Below are 18068 nucleotides of genomic sequence, written 5' to 3' on the forward strand. Positions count from 1 at the left end.
TGCTAAACTTCTCCACAGATCAGAGTCTGATTGCTTGCTGAGGATATTTTGTCTCAGGTCTTGTCCTCTCCCATATTTACTGAGCATTACTTGCGCCCATAAGCTTTCTTTTTCCATAACTAATCTCCAAATGATCTTTTGTAAAAAAGCCTCATTCATTTTACTTAGCTTCCGAAAACCGAGACCACCCTCTTTAATTGGCTTGCATATCGTCTCCCAGCTTATAGCGTGAACCTTCCTGCTCTCTCTACCATCCCCCCAGATAAAACTTCGCTGTATCCTTTCAACCTCTTTGCAAATACCTTTCGGGACTTGGGTATGCATCATATCATAATTGAGAATGGGACTGATGACTGCCTTGGCCAGAGTTATCCTCCCTGCCATCGATAAACAATTCATCTTCCATCCTCCTAGCTTGTTCTTTACTCTATCAAGAGTAGTTTTAAAGTTGTCCTTCTTCTTCCTGTTATCACTAATCATAGCTCCTAAGTATTTGCCAAGATTGGACTGTTCTTGGAATCCACTGATATTGCTGATCTGGTTCCTAAGCCTCTCTTCAACATTCTTAGAAAAAACAATAGCGGTTTTTTCTGCATTAATTTTTAAGCCAGAAACTTGTCCAAATCTGTTAAGAGCCCTCAAGATGCCTTCAATTTGGTCAACAGAAGCTTGTGAAAAAAGGATTAAATCATCCGCAAATAGAAGGTGGGAGATAAATGGTCCTTCTCTCCCTGCCCTCATAGGTTTCCAATCGCCTTTATCTACCAGGTCCTCTATAAAGTGTGATAGTTTATCCATAGCTATTACAAACAAGTATGGCGAGAGGGGGTCGCCTTGCCTGAGTCCCCGAGTAGGAGTGATTATATCAGTTTTTCCTCCATTCCACAGAATTTTATAAGTCACCGAATTGATACACTCTTTTATGAGTCGTCTGGCCACACCTCCAATTCCAAATTCAGCTATGCATTCATCCACAAAGCTCCATCTCAAGCAATCATAAGCTTTAGCAAAATCGATTTTTATCGCCATGAACTTTTTCTTACCCTTCATACGCTTCATATCATGAATCATTTCCTTTGCAATAATGACATTATCATGAATGACTCTTCCTGGGACAAAACTGGATTGATTAGGGGAAATACGGTCATGTAAGGTAGGCTTAATTCTCTCCACCAACAATTTAGAGATGCATTTATATACCACATTACAAAGAGCAATGGGTCGAAATTGTGATATAAATTCAGGTTGGTCAATTTTGGGTATGAGGGTAATGAGGGTTTGGTTTATTTCTCTTATCTCTTCTGGATTTTCCCAAATTCTTTTAATAAAACTACAGACAGAGTCTTTCACCATACTCCGATTCTCCTTATAGAAGTAGGCTGGGAATCCATCCTCTCCCGGAGCTTTTAGGGACCCAATGTGAAAAATAGCCTTGTGGATTTCTTCATTATTTGGCTGCTTCAGTAAGGCCGCTTTATGTTCATCTTTCATGACTGGGTAAGAGATAGACAGATCAAGACTTAGGTAGTCTGTGGACTCTTCCTTATAAAGACTAGAGTAAAAGCTCACTGCCATGTCTTTGAGTTCTTGTTGTTCCTCACACCAAGATCCATCCCCTCTTCTAAGTTTTAAGATCCTGTTCTTCCGTCTCCTTATAGCTGTTTTTGTGTGATAAAACTTCATATTGCGGTCTCCATCAACAATCCATTGCTGCCGAGATTTCTGCAACCAAAGTAATTCCTCCTGGTTTAAAATTTGATCGAGTTCTCTTGACAAATCTCTTTCCAGCTTTTCTAAGTGAGGATTTCTTCCATAGGTGGGGGCTTTTTGAATACCCGCCAATCTGTTCAAAATGGTTCTTTTCTTCCTAAAAACATTCCCAAAGACTTCTAAATTCCAACTCTTTAAAGCTTCAGTGAGGGATTCCAGGGCTCTCGGGAGGGGGGTGTCATTTGTCCAAGTCTTCTCAATGAACTCGTTAAAAGATGGGTGTGTTTTCCACATGACCTCAAAACGAAAAGGTCTTTCTCCCAACAGTCTCATACCCGGGGTAAGATTAACAAGGAGAGGGTGATGATCTGAATTGACTCTCGGAAGGATGTCCACCCTAGCATTCATGTATCTTCTTCGCCATTCAGCATTAGCTAGACCCCTGTCCAAGCGCTTGAAGACTCTCTCCATGCCGTCTCTTTGACCAGCTTTCCAAGTATACTTTGATCCGACAAATCCCAGGTCTAAGAGGTTACAACTTTGTATCCAATTTTTAAATCTTCGGCACGCATGTTGGTCGGCTCTCGCCCCACCTTTCTTCTCTCCTTCCTCTGCAATCTCATTAAAGTCTCCTATGACCATCCAAGCATCCGTAGTAGCATCAGCCAATCTTTTTAAGTTTTCCCATAAGTTTTTTCTAATTCCTTCTTGGGGACTTGCATAGACTGCTGTAAGCTTCCAAGGAGAGTGGCTTGGGTCCTTTACCTCCATGGCAACATATTGGTGGTGTGTCTCCAATATATTAATGGTCAGTGCTGGATTGTCCCATAACACCCAGATTCCACCTACATAACCATCCGCTTCTTCCAAAAAGGAAAAGTTAAAACCGAGAGCTTTTATCACTTCTGTAGCTTTATTTCCACTACATTTTGGCTCATAGATTAGAGTAATATCAGGTCTGTGTTGAGACTTTATTTCTTTGAGTGTGCGAATTGTAGCCTTATTTGCAACACCTCTAATGTTCCAAGCAACAATAATCATGGTAAAAGTAAGCTAAAGGAGGAACTCCTACTAAGGACAGTTGGAAAAACTTTAACCACAAAGGGAAAACAAAAGTGGTCCTGGACCCTTAATTGCACTGCATATCTTCCACCTGAAGTGGATTAACTCCTTGCTGAATTGCCTTATTAGCTTCTTCATTCTCATATACTAACATAGCTTCCACCAATTCACTAGTTTGTAGTGAGTTAAAAGGTGGATCAGGTGGTTTACTCTGGGCTGGATCCTCCAAAGCTGTCTGAGGGATAGCTAAGGAGAGTACTTGGCTTAGTTGAATGGATACAATCCAATTTTCTTGAAAATGGGGAGGATGATCAGGGTTGTTCAAAATAAAGTCATTGGGCTGGACAGAGGAAGAGTTTGGTGTGTTGCAGGTTTGGGTCATGGCATGGGGGTTTTTGTCTAATTGGTGTTCTGGTTGGGAAACAGGGTTATTACTATTAATCTGTTGGTGTTGGACAGTGTTTTTTCCTGGAGTATTAGCTATTTGGGCTTGTTTGTGGGCATGTGTGTTTGGGCTTTTTGGTCTGGTTGTGGACATATGGGTAGGGTTAACTGGCTTAGGAAGGTCTAGATTATTCTTCTTATGAGAGGGAGTTGAGGACATACCTTTGTCTTTTTCTGATTGTGGTTCATTACTGATTCCTGCCGTCGCTTTAGGATTGCTTTCTTCATTCCTTTCAGGTTCTTCCTCTGCTAGTACAGCAAAACGTGACTGTCGCCCCTCACTCTCTATCTTTCTTTCCTTCTCCTTTTCTTTTCCACTTCCTCCACTACTTGTACCTTCTCCTGGTTTTGTGGTCTTTTTGCCACGCGTAGACCTCTGTACTATCATCCAGGGGCCAAAGGCATCAGCAGGTTCCTCTATCACTTTTTTGCCCTTGTCAATATTCTTATTTCCATTTCTATCCTCTTCTTCAACCTCTGTATTTGTCGCTTGACCTTCCTTCTGGATTTGTTGCTCTGGTGAGGGATCTTGTTTTCCTTCCTTGCAGTTGGCTTTGTCATGTCCCACTCTTCCACACCTAAAGCATACCAAATGAATGCCCTCATTTTCCACTACATGAGTTTGTCCGTTAATCTGGTATTGAGAGACTAGAGGCTGTTGTAGGTCAACCTCCACACATAACCGTGCAAATTTTCCCCTTGTGATTTCTGCTGTATTTGTGTCCACCTTGATGGTTCTTCCCACAATGTTTCCTATTTTTTCCAAAATAGGTCTACAGTAGTACTCTATGGCCAAACCTGGAAGTCTAATCCAAGCTGCTATATTATCTATGGAAGTATTCATTGGATTAAAATTTGGTTTCCACAACCTTACTGAGAGGTAGTGATCCAGAATTTTCCATGGCCCCTCCATTAAAGCAAAATCCAGATCTTCAGAATTATAGAACTTGACAAAGAAAAACTCATTTCCGAGGTCAATGACGTCAATGCTTCCCCTCTTCCCCCACATCACCTCTAATCTCCTCTTCATAGCCAACAATGAAATTTTTCTCCCCAACAATTTAACAATGAGTGTGTCCCACCATTCCTTCCTGAGTTCTCTTTTCACTTCTTCCCCTATCACTAGATTGTAGAGGCCGTTTGGCATTTTTTTGACAATAATATCTGATTCATCCTCATCACTATCCTCTGGTTCTTCAACAGTTTCATCAGTAGCCATTTTCTCTATATTTTGATCACCCACCTCATTGGCAGCGTTCTTCCCCATTCTAACAATTTCTGCAAAAGAGTGGGGGACTCCTCCGACCCTGCTTTCTTGTTCCTTGTTGCTATTTTCTTCTACTTGGGCCTCTTGTCTTCCATGTTTCTGATGCTCGACCTCTGTTTCCATCATCCATTCCTCCACTCTAGGTGTCAGAGCCATCTCTCCAGAGTATTCCTCCGCTTCTCCCGTCTTCCTCACCTTTTTAAGTTTCTCAACGATGATTCTCCTTCCCTTCTCCTTTCTCTAGGATCATGGGATCTGGACGTCCCCCCTCTCACATAAGCTCCTCTCATAGAGGACAAAAATCACTCGCACCAGTTGAAGGAAAATCCAGCCAAATTTTATCAAGTATACTCAATTTATAAGAACTTGAGAAGTCTAATTTCAGCTACTTATACTTGAACCTTTTTTTGTTAGCAAGATTGAATAGTCAACAAGACTTTTGAGAGAATGATCAATTGGGATTTGATGAAATGGCTTAGTGATGCAGGTGCATGTAAAGTGTGCAGTCCAAATGCAAAAGCAAAGTGATCTCAAGGCTGCTGAATGGAAATTGAAACCACAACCCAGCCCAATGCCAATCAAGCCCAAGGGAAAGCAACCGTAAGCTTCTCTAAGTTCACTTCGAGTAAAGCACAGAGAAGAAAGGGAGTTTCACTTTTTCATTCTAATACCAAAAAGGAAGAGAGGAAAAGCAAAATCAAGAAAGTCATGTCAAATCAAGATAAAAAAAATCAAGTTAAACATAATCAGAAAAGTTAAATATAATTTGTTTTTATTTACATGCAAGTCAATTACATGCTGTTTTCTCCTTCCTTCTGCATCATTATTTCGAGTAAGTTAAAGAAATTTGTGGCTAGCTTGCTTTGCTGTAAATCAATAGTTAATAATGAAACTTGGGGACAAAGCACAAGACTAAGGGTTTGAATTTTGTCAAGCTCTCTGAGAAAGCTAATCGCTACTGTTCTCCCCTCTGCTGTCGTGTTTAACACTGATTTGTAATTCCTGATTTTCTAGACTAATGGAAGAAAAAGAAAGGAAAATTTTAGCTAGCTCAAGATTCAAAAAGTTGACTTTGTAAATAATCCCTAACTAAGAAAATAGAGTTCATACAAAAAGAAAAATAATCTTCATTTTCGTTCAAGGAGAGAGAATCGAAAGAGAGAATAGTGAAACCTTACAAATATAGTTTGAAGCCTTAGAAGTATTGCACCTCCACTAAAAAGAGAACTTCGTCAAGATAAAGAATAACATTTGAGAGTTCAAAAGTTGGGTTCAAAATATAAAGTTTGAACTGTAAATCATCATCTCCTTTATGATTTATCGTTGAGTATTCTATTTGTATGTTATGTCTTTCATTATCTCTGTTCAGTAGTAAAAGGCATAAAAAAGAAGCATTAAAAAAATCATTGAAAAAAAGAAGTAAAGAGAGGAATTTGGAGAGAAAAGTCAATATTTATTTCAAATATCTTTTGATTGTATTTCTGTTTTGTTTCTGATGTCTAAGTTATATCCCTTATTAAGTTGGGTAAGCACTTAGTGTGTTAGGAGTATAAGAAGTTACATAGCTAAGTCAAGTTTAGGTAGAAGCTTGATTTGTCTCAGATAGGATTAGGTTGAATCCTAGGAAATTGGTGTATGTAATATTTGATATGATAGTGAAAATTCCACCGCTGTTACGATGGAAACTAGATGTAGATTGCATTGCATAAGACAACTAAACTATGATACATGGTTATGCCATCTTCTTCTCTCCTGTACTGATTTTATTTTTCACGATTTATAAGACAAAATAAAATTGTCTCTTACATAATTTATCTCGCAGACAGAATAGAAGCTAAATTACATTTTATGGATTGAGGCAAGATTAATCAAGTTTAAAAAAAAGTCATAGATTCAACCCCCCAAGAACCTTCAAAAAACACCAATGAAACATGAAAAAGCATTACCTGGTCCGCTTCTTTAAACCATGTTAGAAATAAAATCAGAAACTATCAAATGACACAATCTATAGAGAAGCCAAGCCTACAAGTTCTTCAATTCAACTACAATATTAGGAGTGGCAATGGGTAGGGTAGGGTAAGGTTTAGAACCAATTCTAACCGTACCCTACTCGCGAGTTAAGAATATCCAAACTCTAATCCTACCCATTCTTAACCCGTGGGTTATAACCCTACCTGCATCTCCGTTCTTATTATAGTTTTTTATTGACAAATATCAAAATTGTTACTTGTCTCTTTGATACGGAACGTAACCCAAGATAAGATGGAAGATCAAAGAAAGGGACTCATCTACCTCAATTTGATTTCCTGATGCAACAGCTAAGGGAATCACTCTACCTCACTTGATAACACCCAAGTTTCTCAAAGAAACTCAAAGAAAATTTCATTCATCAAAATTAAGAAAAAAGTGGCTACCAAGTGTTAGAGGGTTTTTATACCTCTTAAATTTAAAACCCTAACTCATAAGTTCACTAGAATAGAAAAAGAAATGGACCAAATCATATCTGAGCCTAAAACAAACAAACAACAAAAATAAAATAAATATAAAATAAATTCTAAGAAGGTGATGTCTCTTTTAATTCATCTTGATTAATGAGGGTCTTCAATGCATCTTGTAAAATAGTAAGACATTTGACTTTTGATAATCGCTAATCATTGTCTTGCCTAATTCTTGATGCATCTCCTGAACACATGATTTAGCCATGTTTACAAAACCTTCTTTTATTCTCTTAGTTATTGCTCTTGTAATTGGACCAATTGGCATATGACAGTTCTCAGTTTGTCCCGCATGACTCGTATCATTCCTTCCCTCCTGAAAAAGATTCGTCCTCGAATCTGCATCACAATCAAAAGGAGATAGGTCAGAGACATTAAAAGTAGCTGATACATTATACTCACCTGGAAGGTCAATCTTATAAGCATTGTTATTGATCCTTTCGAGCACTTGAAATGGACCATCACCCCTAAGGTCTAACTTGGATTTTCTTTGAGTAGGAAACCTCTCCTTTCTCAAATGAACCCATACCCAGTCACCAGGTTCAAAGACAAGTTGTCTTCGATCTTTATTCACCCGTTGAGCTGTCAACTTATTTTTCTTTTCAAGCAATTCACATGCTTTCAAGTGCATAGCTTTAACATTTTCAGCTTTACCTTCTGCATCCAAGCTAACAATATCACTCAAAGGCAAAGGTAATAAGTCTAAAACAGTTAAAGAATTAAAACCATAAACAAGTTCAAAAGGAGAAAATTCAGTAGAAGAATGAATAGTTCTATTATAAGCAAACTCAATAAAAGGTAAACAATCTTCCCAAGTTTTCAAATTCTTACCAACAACAGCACGTAATAAGGTCTCTAATGTTCTATTTACTACTTCAGTTTGACCATCAGTTTGAGGATGACAAGTAGTAGAGTATAATAATTTTGTGCCTAATCTACCCCATAAAACTTTCCAAAAATGACTCAAAAATTTTACGTCACGATCAGAAACAATAGTTTGGGGAACACCATGCAAACGCACAACCTCTCTAAAGAACAGATCAGCAATATTTGTTGCATCATCAGTTTTATGGCATGCAATAAAATTAGCCATTTTACTAAATCTGTCTACCACAACAAAAATGCTATCTCGACCTTTTTTTGTTCAAGGCAAACCAAGAACAAAATCCATAGAAATATCAACACACGGATGCATAGGAACAGGTAAAGGAGCATACAAACTATGTGGTAAAGACTTAGATTTAGCCTGTTTACATGCAACATACTTAGCACAAAATTTTTCAACATCTCTACGCATGCGTGGCCAGTAAAAATGTTCAGATAACACATCCAATATCTTATGCACACCAAAATGACCCATCAAACCCCCATTATGTGATTCAAGAACAAGTAAGTCCCTCATAGAACAAGCAGACACACAAATTCTATTGCCACGAAACAGAAAACCTTCATGTCTATAAAATTTGTTAAATGCACTATGTTCACAAGAGGCATAAATAGCAGAAAAGTCAGAATCAGTGACATATAACTCCTTTAAAAACTCAAATCCCAATAACTTAAAGGTAAGGGTAGTAATCAAAGCATACCTCCGAGATAAAGCATCAGCAACGACATTATCTTTACCTTGTTTAAAGGCAATCACATAGGAAAATATTTTAATAAATTCCACCCATTTAGCATGTCTTTTATCAAGCTTACCTTGTCCTTTTAAGTGCTTCAAAGATTCATGATCCGTGTGAATCACAAACTCCTTAGGTAAGAGGTAGTGTTGCCAAACCTCTAAAGCCCGAACCAAAGCATATAATTCTTTGTCATATGTTGAATATTTACGCTGAGCTAAATTCAACTTTTCACTGAAGAAGGCAATGGTTCGTTTTTCCTGCATTAAAACAGCACATATACCAATCTCAGAAGCATCACATTCAATCTCAAAGGTTTTATCAAAGTTAGGTAAAACAAAAATAGGAGCAGAACACAAACAGTCTTTTAGGATATGAAATGCAATGTTTTGTTCCCTTTTCTATTTAAATCCAACATCCTTTTTTATAACCTCTGTGAGAGGCGCAGCAATGGTAGAAAATTTTTTTACAAATCTTCTATAAAACCCAGCTAACCCATGAAAACTTCGTACCTCAGAAGCATTCTTAGGCGTTGGCCATTCACGAATAGCCTTTACCTTTTCCTCATCAACTTCAATTCCACTCGCACTCACAACAAAACCAAGAAATATAACTCGATCAATACAAAAAGCGCACTTTTTAAGATTAGCATATAATTTTTCTTTTCAAAGCACTTCCAAAACAGCTGAAACATGTGACAAGTGGTCATCCAAACAAGTGCTATAAATGAGAATATCATCAAAATAAACAACAACAAATTTACCCAAAAAGTCTCGCAAAACATGGTTCATTAGACGCATAAAAGTACTAGGGGCATTAGTTAACCCAAAAGCATTACTAACCACTCATATAACCCATGTTTTGTTTTAAATGCAGTCTTCCATTCATCCCCTGGTTTCATTCTAATTTGATGATACCCACTTTTCAAATCAATTTTAGTGAATATACATGCACCATATAACTCATCAAGCATGTCATCTAACCTAGGGATAGGATAACGATACTTTACCGTAATTTTATTGACTGCACGACAATCCACACACATTCGCCAAGTACCATCCTTCTTTGGAACCAACAAAACTGGTACAGCACATGGACTCATACTCTTCCGGATGTGACCTTTGGCTAATAACTCCTCCACTTGCCTTTGAAGCTCCTTTGTCTCTTTAGGATTACTCCTATAGGCTGGTCTATTAGGAATGCTAGCACCAGGAATAAAATCAATTGGATGCTTAATCCCACGTAATGGAGGCAAACCACGTGGTACGTCAGTAGGGAAGACATCGACAAATTCCTGCAACAAAGAGACAAAGCTATTTGGCAAATTTGGGTTAAGGTCAGTGTCAGAAAATAAAGTATCCCGAAACCGAACCATAAACAAAGCTTTCTTGCCTATTAAAGCACTCTTTAAATCTCTCTCTTTTGCAAAGAAACACAATTTGCTCTCAACTTTCTCAATTTTTTTGGTATTTGTACTACTCTCATGACATGGACTCTTTTCGTTCTTTTCACTCACCTTTGGGCCTTTTGCTATATTCTTTTCTCTCATAGCCTCTTTTCTCTCAGATTTTTCTGTGATCTCACATTCCATGTTCCCCTTGGTATCCTGTTGAAGCTTCAACTGGTCAAGGTAAACCTCCTTAGGTGATAAAGGAGCAAGAGTGATCTTGCGACCATTAAAATCAAAGGAGAATCGATTCATGTAACCATCATGAAATGCTCGACGGTCGAACTACTAAGGTCGCCCCAATAATAAATGACAAGCTTGCATTGGCACCACATCACACAATGCCTCATCAACATACTTGCCAACAGAGAATGCAACTGTCACCTGTTTCTCAACCTTGATCTCTCCACTGTCATTCAACCACTGCAACGTATATGGTTTAGGATGTCGAAAACATGTCAATCCTAATTTCTCCATCATAAGTGTACTAGCCACATTAGTCCAACTCCCGCCATCAATAATTAGACTACACACTTTTTCACCCACCAAGCATCTAGTGTGAAAAAGATTGTGGCGTTGCTCTAGACTTTCTTCTTTCACCTACAAATTCAAAGCGCGTCTAACAATAAGAGATTCACCATGGACTGCATACTCAACATCACCATCGGAACAATCATCCAAAGGTGGCATACTATTATGATCAGAATCATCACCATGATCAGAATTAGACACAATATCATCTCCTCTAATAACCATTAATCTCCTGTTTGGGCATTCATTAGCATAATGACTCATACCATGACACTTGAAACATTTAATATCTCGATGCCTAGAAGTAGTAGAAGAAGAGTTAGAATTACCTTTCTTCTTCGTAGCATCAAACAACGCATTGGATTCAATACTCGTAGTCTTTGTTGTGTCAGCACCATGAGAGTGCCACTTGGGATTAGCATGAGACAATCCTCTTGGTGTTCTTCTTTGTTGTTGCTTCTCCACCTTCATGGTCATACTGACCAAATCCTCCATCTCCACATAATGGTGTAACTCCACCACATCAGCAATCGCTCTATTCAAACCACCTACAAATCGTGCCATAGTAACCTCAGTGTCATCTTCTATGTTGGCAGTAATCATAAGCGTCTCCATTTCCTTATGGTAGTCTTCAACAGACTTGGAGCCTTGAGTCAGTCGATGTAACTTCTGATGCACTTCCCTGTAGTAGTACGAAGGCACAAATCGTTTCTTCATGAGGCGCTTCATAAGATCCCAAGACTCTATAGGGTGATCATCATTCCTCCGTCTTGTCTTCACTAGTTCATCCCACCAAAGCAAGGCATAGTCAGAGAATGCAACTGCTGCCAAACGAACCTTCTTTACTTCAGAGTAATTATGACAAGAAAAAATTCTTTTCACCTTACATTCCCACTCCAAATCAACTTCAGGATCATTTCTCCCTTTGAATGGTGGTATTTGCATCTTGATGGCGTTGATATTGCTATCTTGACTTTTGTGTCGAGGTGTTATAACCCCATCAGAGTCATCATCAGAAGGTACATGATTAGGACGCCGATTCCGGAAAGGTCCTTGTTTAGTATTCTTGGATAGTGTCTGTATCACCTCTTGCCTCTATGCTTCCAATTTAGTCAAGCGATTGGTTAAGTGGTGAATAGCCCTTTGCATCAACTCCATGTCAACTACAGTATCTTCGGAATGAGCTGCCATAACAATGAACATGTAACAAAATGTTATAGAAAGGACCTCACAATCACTCGCTCACGTGTTTCAATCAAAGATGGACACTCGTGTTTATTCTCAAAATTAGCTTTTACCCTCTATTGAACTTAACACTCTTGCCTTTTACCACTCTTGAATCTCTTTGACTGTTACACTCTAGAAATAAAACAAAAATAAAAGATAGAGAAAATCCGACGCAACGATAAAAGAAAAGATGGAAAGGATAATAAAAAGGGACAAAGACACAAAAGACAAAAGATAAGGATAATAAAAAAAATAAAAATAATAAGAATAATAATAATAATAATAACAACGTATGTAATGATTTTTTTCTTTTTTTTTTGCTAAAGTGCTACGGTGTAAACTTTAAAGTACGTACTCTCTTTTTTTTGTACTCAAGATGTGTTGGCAAAAGAAAATTTACTAATAATAAGAAGAAACTTTAAAAAGTGCGTACTCTTTTTTTTTTCTAATAATAAGAAGAAAGATAATAAACTAATAGGAAAGGAAGGACGAAAAGAATAATGAGAAACACAAAAACAGCAAAAACAGACAATAATCATACGGAAAGGAATTAAAAAGCCAATCAACAAGAAAATAATAAGACGTAAGGATAAACGGTCTATATATGACTGGATTTTTTTTAATGTATGTAGAACACAAGAAGGAGAAACATAGACTAATGAAAATTAATCTAGAACCTAAAATCTGATACCAAATGATACGGAACGTAACCCTGGAAGATCAAAGAAAGAGACTCCTCTACCTCAATTTGATTTCCTGATGCAACAGCTAAGGGAATCACTTTATCTTACCTGATAACATCCAAGTTTCTCAAAGAAACTCAAAAAAAATTTCATTCATCGAAATTAAGAAAAAAGTGGCTATCAAGTCTTAGAGGATTTTTGTACCTCTTAAATTTAAAACCCTAACTCATAAGTTCACTAGAATAGAAAAAAAAATAGGCCAAATCATATTTGGGCCTAAAACAAACAAACAACGAAAATAAAATAAATTCTAAAAAGGTGATGTCTCTTTTAATTCATCTTGATTAACGAGGGTCTTCAATGCATCTTGTAAAATAGTAAGACATTTGACTTTTGATAATCGCTAATCATTGTCTTGCTTAATTCTTGATGCATCTCCTGAACATATGATCTCTTGTAATTGGACCAATTGGCATATGACAGTTCTCAGTTTGTCCCACGTGATTCGTATCACTCTTTCTTGTATCTTTCGGTGTATTTATATTTTTTTTTCTTTTAAAACAAGAATTTAATTTTGATGTGCCGACAATGTAAAATAGTTTCATGTGCATTCAATTATGTATCGTCATGTTAGCAGAAATAACTACTTTTCACAGTATAGACATGATTAAATGACTGTGTAAAATGGTTTATACTGTCAGTACATCAAAATTAAACTCTTAAAACAATTGTTAAACAAGGCTTTATTGCTTCTATTATCCATTTACAAAGCCTCAAAAACTTTCTAATAATTCTCACTTATTATGAACTATCACTTTTACACAAATCTCTTATGATTCAGATGAAAATCTGAGGACATTGGGTAATGGGTAGTGTAGCAGTTTCTTTTATATCAAGCAAGTATGTTATGTCCTGCTCATAACAACGTTCACTTTCCGATTTCCAATTTATTTGGAATGTTGAGGTTCTTTCTAGAAATTTTTTCTTATACTATGATTCTAATAAATATAATGTTATATGAATTATATTTTCATTCACAAGTACTGAAAAATTACCTAGAGACATCTGTCACAGCATATTCGTACTTCTTTAGAACTGTATTGATGGTGATAGTATCAATGTTCATGACTGGTGGGATATCAGACTGGATTTTGACACGGTCCTGCAACCTGCATGTTCTACCTTCCTATCTCTAATTTTCCTTGGTAATCCTCTTTACTTGGGAAGGTAGGTATTGCTGTTATTGCTTCAAGTTACTGATGCATTTTTGTTCTTTGGCATCTAAAAGTGCCATTTTGGAATTTGGAATTATTTTTTATTTCTTATTATTCTTTTTTCCTTTCTGAATGACAATAGTATACTGGGAGGAACTTTTATCATTGCTGGCCTATATATTGTTACCTGGGGATCTTACAAAGAAAAGCAGGAAAATGCTGGAGTTATTGCTGATGAATCATGTGTGTCTGATCCACTTATTCAAGAAAAGACAGTGTATCAGAAAGCTCTAAATTAATGCCTACCCTTAGTCATTGGGTTAAGGAACTGAACTGAATTGTGTAATATTGAATATTGGTGTGCATCAAAACTGTTCTCTTCCATATTTGGTTTCTGTCAATTTTAAATGTTTATATTAGCTACTCATGCTCAAATTATTCCATTCCATGTGAATCTTGTGTTCTTGAGCCGCTTATTCATGAAAAGACAGTGTGTTAAAAAGCCCATTACTGCTAAGGAGCTTAATTCTGCAATTTCAATTTTTTATTTATGCCAATTGTGGGCCAACTATGTTACTGAAATTGAATATTTAAGAGGCAACACCTATCAGAAAAATAAAAAGTGATGTTATATAAAGTTATGTCTCAACCGAAAAAATAAACACCTTCTTACAACACTGCATGGAAATAATAAAATAAGAAAAGGACAAGTGACACAACCAAGAGAGAAGCCATGTCCACAAGTTCTTCAATTAACTATGTTATCTTATCAATTATGATTCACTCTTGGATGCTTCAGAGTCAACCACCAATAATTACCAAGAAGAACAACAGTTTGATCAAAGACCAAAAATCTAATAATTGTAGTAGTATTAGCACTGAGCTAAAAGCTGAAAACTTTCTTTACTCTTTCAAGAATTAACCACTTGGGCAGGTAGAGTTGATGGCAGAGAATGGATTAGGGTCATCAGTGGTGGGGGGTGGTGGTGGAGGTGAGACATGGAAGGCACAGTTAGGGATGTTAATAGTGCCCATGATCCATGGTGGTTACCATGTAATAACCAAAGTGGTACTCAATGATGGTGTCAACCAAATAGTTTACTGTGCCTACAGAGATCTCATTGCCCTTTCTATCCTTGCTCCTCTTGCCTATTTCCATGAAAAGTATGCACCATATCATATCTTCTATAATCCTCTAACACATTCAAACTTTAGAAACTCAAATTCTGAATTATATTCATTTTATTGTTTCCTCTTGTGATCTATTTTTCACTTATAGGCAGAGAAGACCACCAATTACTAAGGGTCTATTAATCTCATTCTTCTTTGTTGGATTATTTGGGTGACCTTCTACACTTAATTATTTCAATTTATATAACTAAGAAGTATATATAATATAGCATAATCCTTGGTTGCCTCTTGAATCTTGATCAGGGTAGTTGGCAACCACCTTTTGTTTGTTATTGGTCTAAGCTATACTAATCCATCATATGCTTCTGCCTTAGAGCCAACAGTTCCAGTCTTTACATTTCTCTTTTCTCTAATCATGGGGTCAGTTTCTCTCTCACTCATTCCTATATATTTCTGTTTGTTTTTGCAATTTTCCATATAATTTTTCAACTTATTCATGCAGCATAGAAAAAGTGAACTTGTTAAGGTATGAAGGTGTGGCAAAGGTTGTTGGAACTGTTGTCTGTGTTTCTGGTGCCATATTGATGGTTGTATATCATGGTCCAGTTGTTATAGGAAATTCAGAAACAGGACTGCAACATGTATCACAAGATGCATCTGGAATGTTAATTGATGGGTTGAAGTTTATAGGATTAGATCAATTCAGTCTTGGGGTTATATGCATAATAGGACACTGCTTGTCCATGGCTGCTTATCTGGCCATTCAGGTATCTATCCTTAATTTGTGTCAACTATACTAGTTCTCTCAAGAGTTTTTCCTTGGACTATGATTCTAATTAATAAAATATATGCTTCCCTTTTGAGGACTTATAAAATTTATAAACTTATATTCATTATTTGATGACAGGTTATATGCAAAGTTGTTGATATTTTTAATATCTTACTATGAACTATATTTTCAGGCACAATTACTGAAAAAGTACCCCACAAATATATCTCTCACGGCGTATTCATACTTTTTTGGAGCTGGATTGATGGTGATAATATCAATATTTATGTCTAATGAGATAACAGACTGGATTTTGATGCCGTCGGAAATACTTGCTGTTCTTTACGCTGTGAGTCTCTAACATTTTTAGCAACTCTCAACACTTATTTGTTGTTACCATTTCCAGAACTATTCAAGTTGTTTCAATGTATTTAAATAAAAAATTTTGTTCAAACATATTGATCATGATTGCAACAATAGACAAAGTTAAAATGGGGTTAATGACAGAGAGGAGTAAGTAATATATGCTTTTTACGTTTTCAACAAGTAGTTTTGACAAATATGTTCTAATCTTTTTTTTTAGGGAATTGTTGCATCCGCCCTTGCTTATGGACTGATAACATGGTGCAACAAGATTTTGGGGCCAATTATGATTGCCCTTTTTAGCTCCCTTCAACCTGCATGTTCTACTTCCCTGTCTCTAATTTTTCTTGGTACTCCTCTTTACTTGGGAAGGTATGTATTGCTCATATTGGTTCAAGTTACTGATTCATTTTAGTTCTGTGGCATCTAAAAGTGGCATTTGGAATTTGGAATTATTGTTTATTTCTTTTATTCTTTTTTTTTTTCTGAATGACAACAGTATACTTGGAGGAACTTTTATCATTGCTGGCCTATATATTGTTACTTGGGGATCTTACAAAGAAAACCAGGCAAATGCTGGAGTTATTGCTTTTGAATCTTGTGTGTCTGATCCACTTCTTCAAGAAAAGACTGTGTGTCAGAAGGCTCAAGATTAGTGCATCCCTCAAGTCATTGGGTTAAGGAACTGAACTGAACTGAATTGTATAATATTGTATATTAGTGTGCATCAAAAGTGTTCTGTTCCATGTTTGGTTCCTGTGAATTTAAAAATGTTTATGCTAGCTGCTTATGCTTGCATCAGGTTAGGCCGCCTACTTTATACCATTTGAGTGAGCTTTTTCGGAACCTCGTGTGGATAGGTCATTTTCCGGAGTTTACATAATGTGAAAGGCTTTGTCCCATGCTATCCTATGTTGTTTTAGGACCAACTCTAGAGAGACCAATTTTTACATCATTTTAAGTCAGAAATTTATGTTTCATATGATAAGGATCCTTGTTTCATTTTTAGGATAAAATCCAATATTTGACTTCATTTATCATTTGAGTACAATTTTCATGAAAAATGGAATAACAGACTGGACTTTGACAGTTAAAATACTTGCCGTTCTTTATGCTATGAGTCACTATAATTTTCAGTATCTGCAATTGAATCCAAATATATTGATTTATAAATGTAGCAAAAAGAAAATGTTAAAATCAGTTATAAATGGAGGGAGTAACATATTTTTCTCCCACCACCACAATGAAGGTCATGAAGGACTATGGAGTTCCTCAGTCTTGGACTAAATTGACCACAATCCCCCACCACCCGCTACTCGTTCATAGTCCCTCATGCGTTGCATTACAGCCTATATACATGTTGAAACATGTTCTCCTTGCAATTTCTCCGAGTGGCAAGTTTGTTTTATGTAACTTAAAAGATGGCAGCATAGATCTTCCTAATATTAACAGCTCCAGTGATGGCATGCCCAGACTTCTTCCTTTAACTCAGCACGCATGTACAAGGGTCTTTCAACTCTATCATGAAAGCTTAGTTTCACCGTCGCACTTTGGTCTTCCAAGTTGCTCATCTGAGATGCGCTTAATTAAGCCAAGCCTATAATCTCTTAAGATTAATGTAGTGCCTTGTTTTTTTTGTATTTTATAGACTCTGGCTTCATGTTTAATGTTTTTTAATTAGGTTCCTTATGAATACCGATTTTCTTTTGTTTTAGTTAGAATATGTATTCATCATAAAATGCTATATAATTTATGTTTTGTATCCAACAACTGCACAGAGGATCTTCTGATAGTGGACTTTCTGATCTTAACAAAATACAGAAATGCCAAGAAAGTGTTGCTATAAAACCTGTAAAGAAAATGAACAAGATATACAAGAAAGAGCTTGCACTTGCATTCTTATTGCTCACTGCTGCATTTAGGAGCTTGTTATCAGCACAAGGGATGCACTTCTACTACTTATTGTTCCAAGGAGTGTCATTTCTCCTTGTAGGTTTGGATTTAATTGGAGGACAAATGAGCTAGAGGATCATAAGAATTTGTTATTGTTACTATTATTAGAAAGATAAACAATTCAAGAGGCCAACCAATTGTGGAATTGCTGCT

The 18068-nt window shown here is 36.6% G+C and overlaps 1 protein-coding gene and 1 pseudogene across 1 annotated transcript; one reads left to right on the forward strand and one right to left on the reverse strand.

Moving 5' to 3' along the window:
• Positions 1 to 7084: 7084 nt before the first annotated feature.
• On the reverse strand, positions 7085 to 11520 carry LOC107487281 (uncharacterized; annotated as a pseudogene).
• A 2967-nt stretch (positions 11521 to 14487) lies between these two features.
• LOC107487367 (WAT1-related protein At3g45870) lies at positions 14488 to 16999 on the forward strand. Its single transcript, XM_016107984.3, has 7 exons — positions 14488 to 14863; positions 14979 to 15041; positions 15134 to 15250; positions 15333 to 15597; positions 15793 to 15948; positions 16183 to 16334; positions 16462 to 16999. Exons 1-7 carry the CDS (start codon positions 14643 to 14645, stop codon positions 16616 to 16618), a joined length of 1131 nt encoding a protein of 376 aa, XP_015963470.1. The 5' UTR covers positions 14488 to 14642; the 3' UTR covers positions 16619 to 16999.
• The last annotated feature ends 1069 nt before the right edge of the window (positions 17000 to 18068 follow it).

Source organism: Arachis duranensis, chromosome 5, assembly GCF_000817695.3.
Source record: "Arachis duranensis cultivar V14167 chromosome 5, aradu.V14167.gnm2.J7QH, whole genome shotgun sequence".
In the NCBI taxonomy this organism is placed as follows: Eukaryota; Viridiplantae; Streptophyta; class Magnoliopsida; order Fabales; family Fabaceae; genus Arachis; species Arachis duranensis.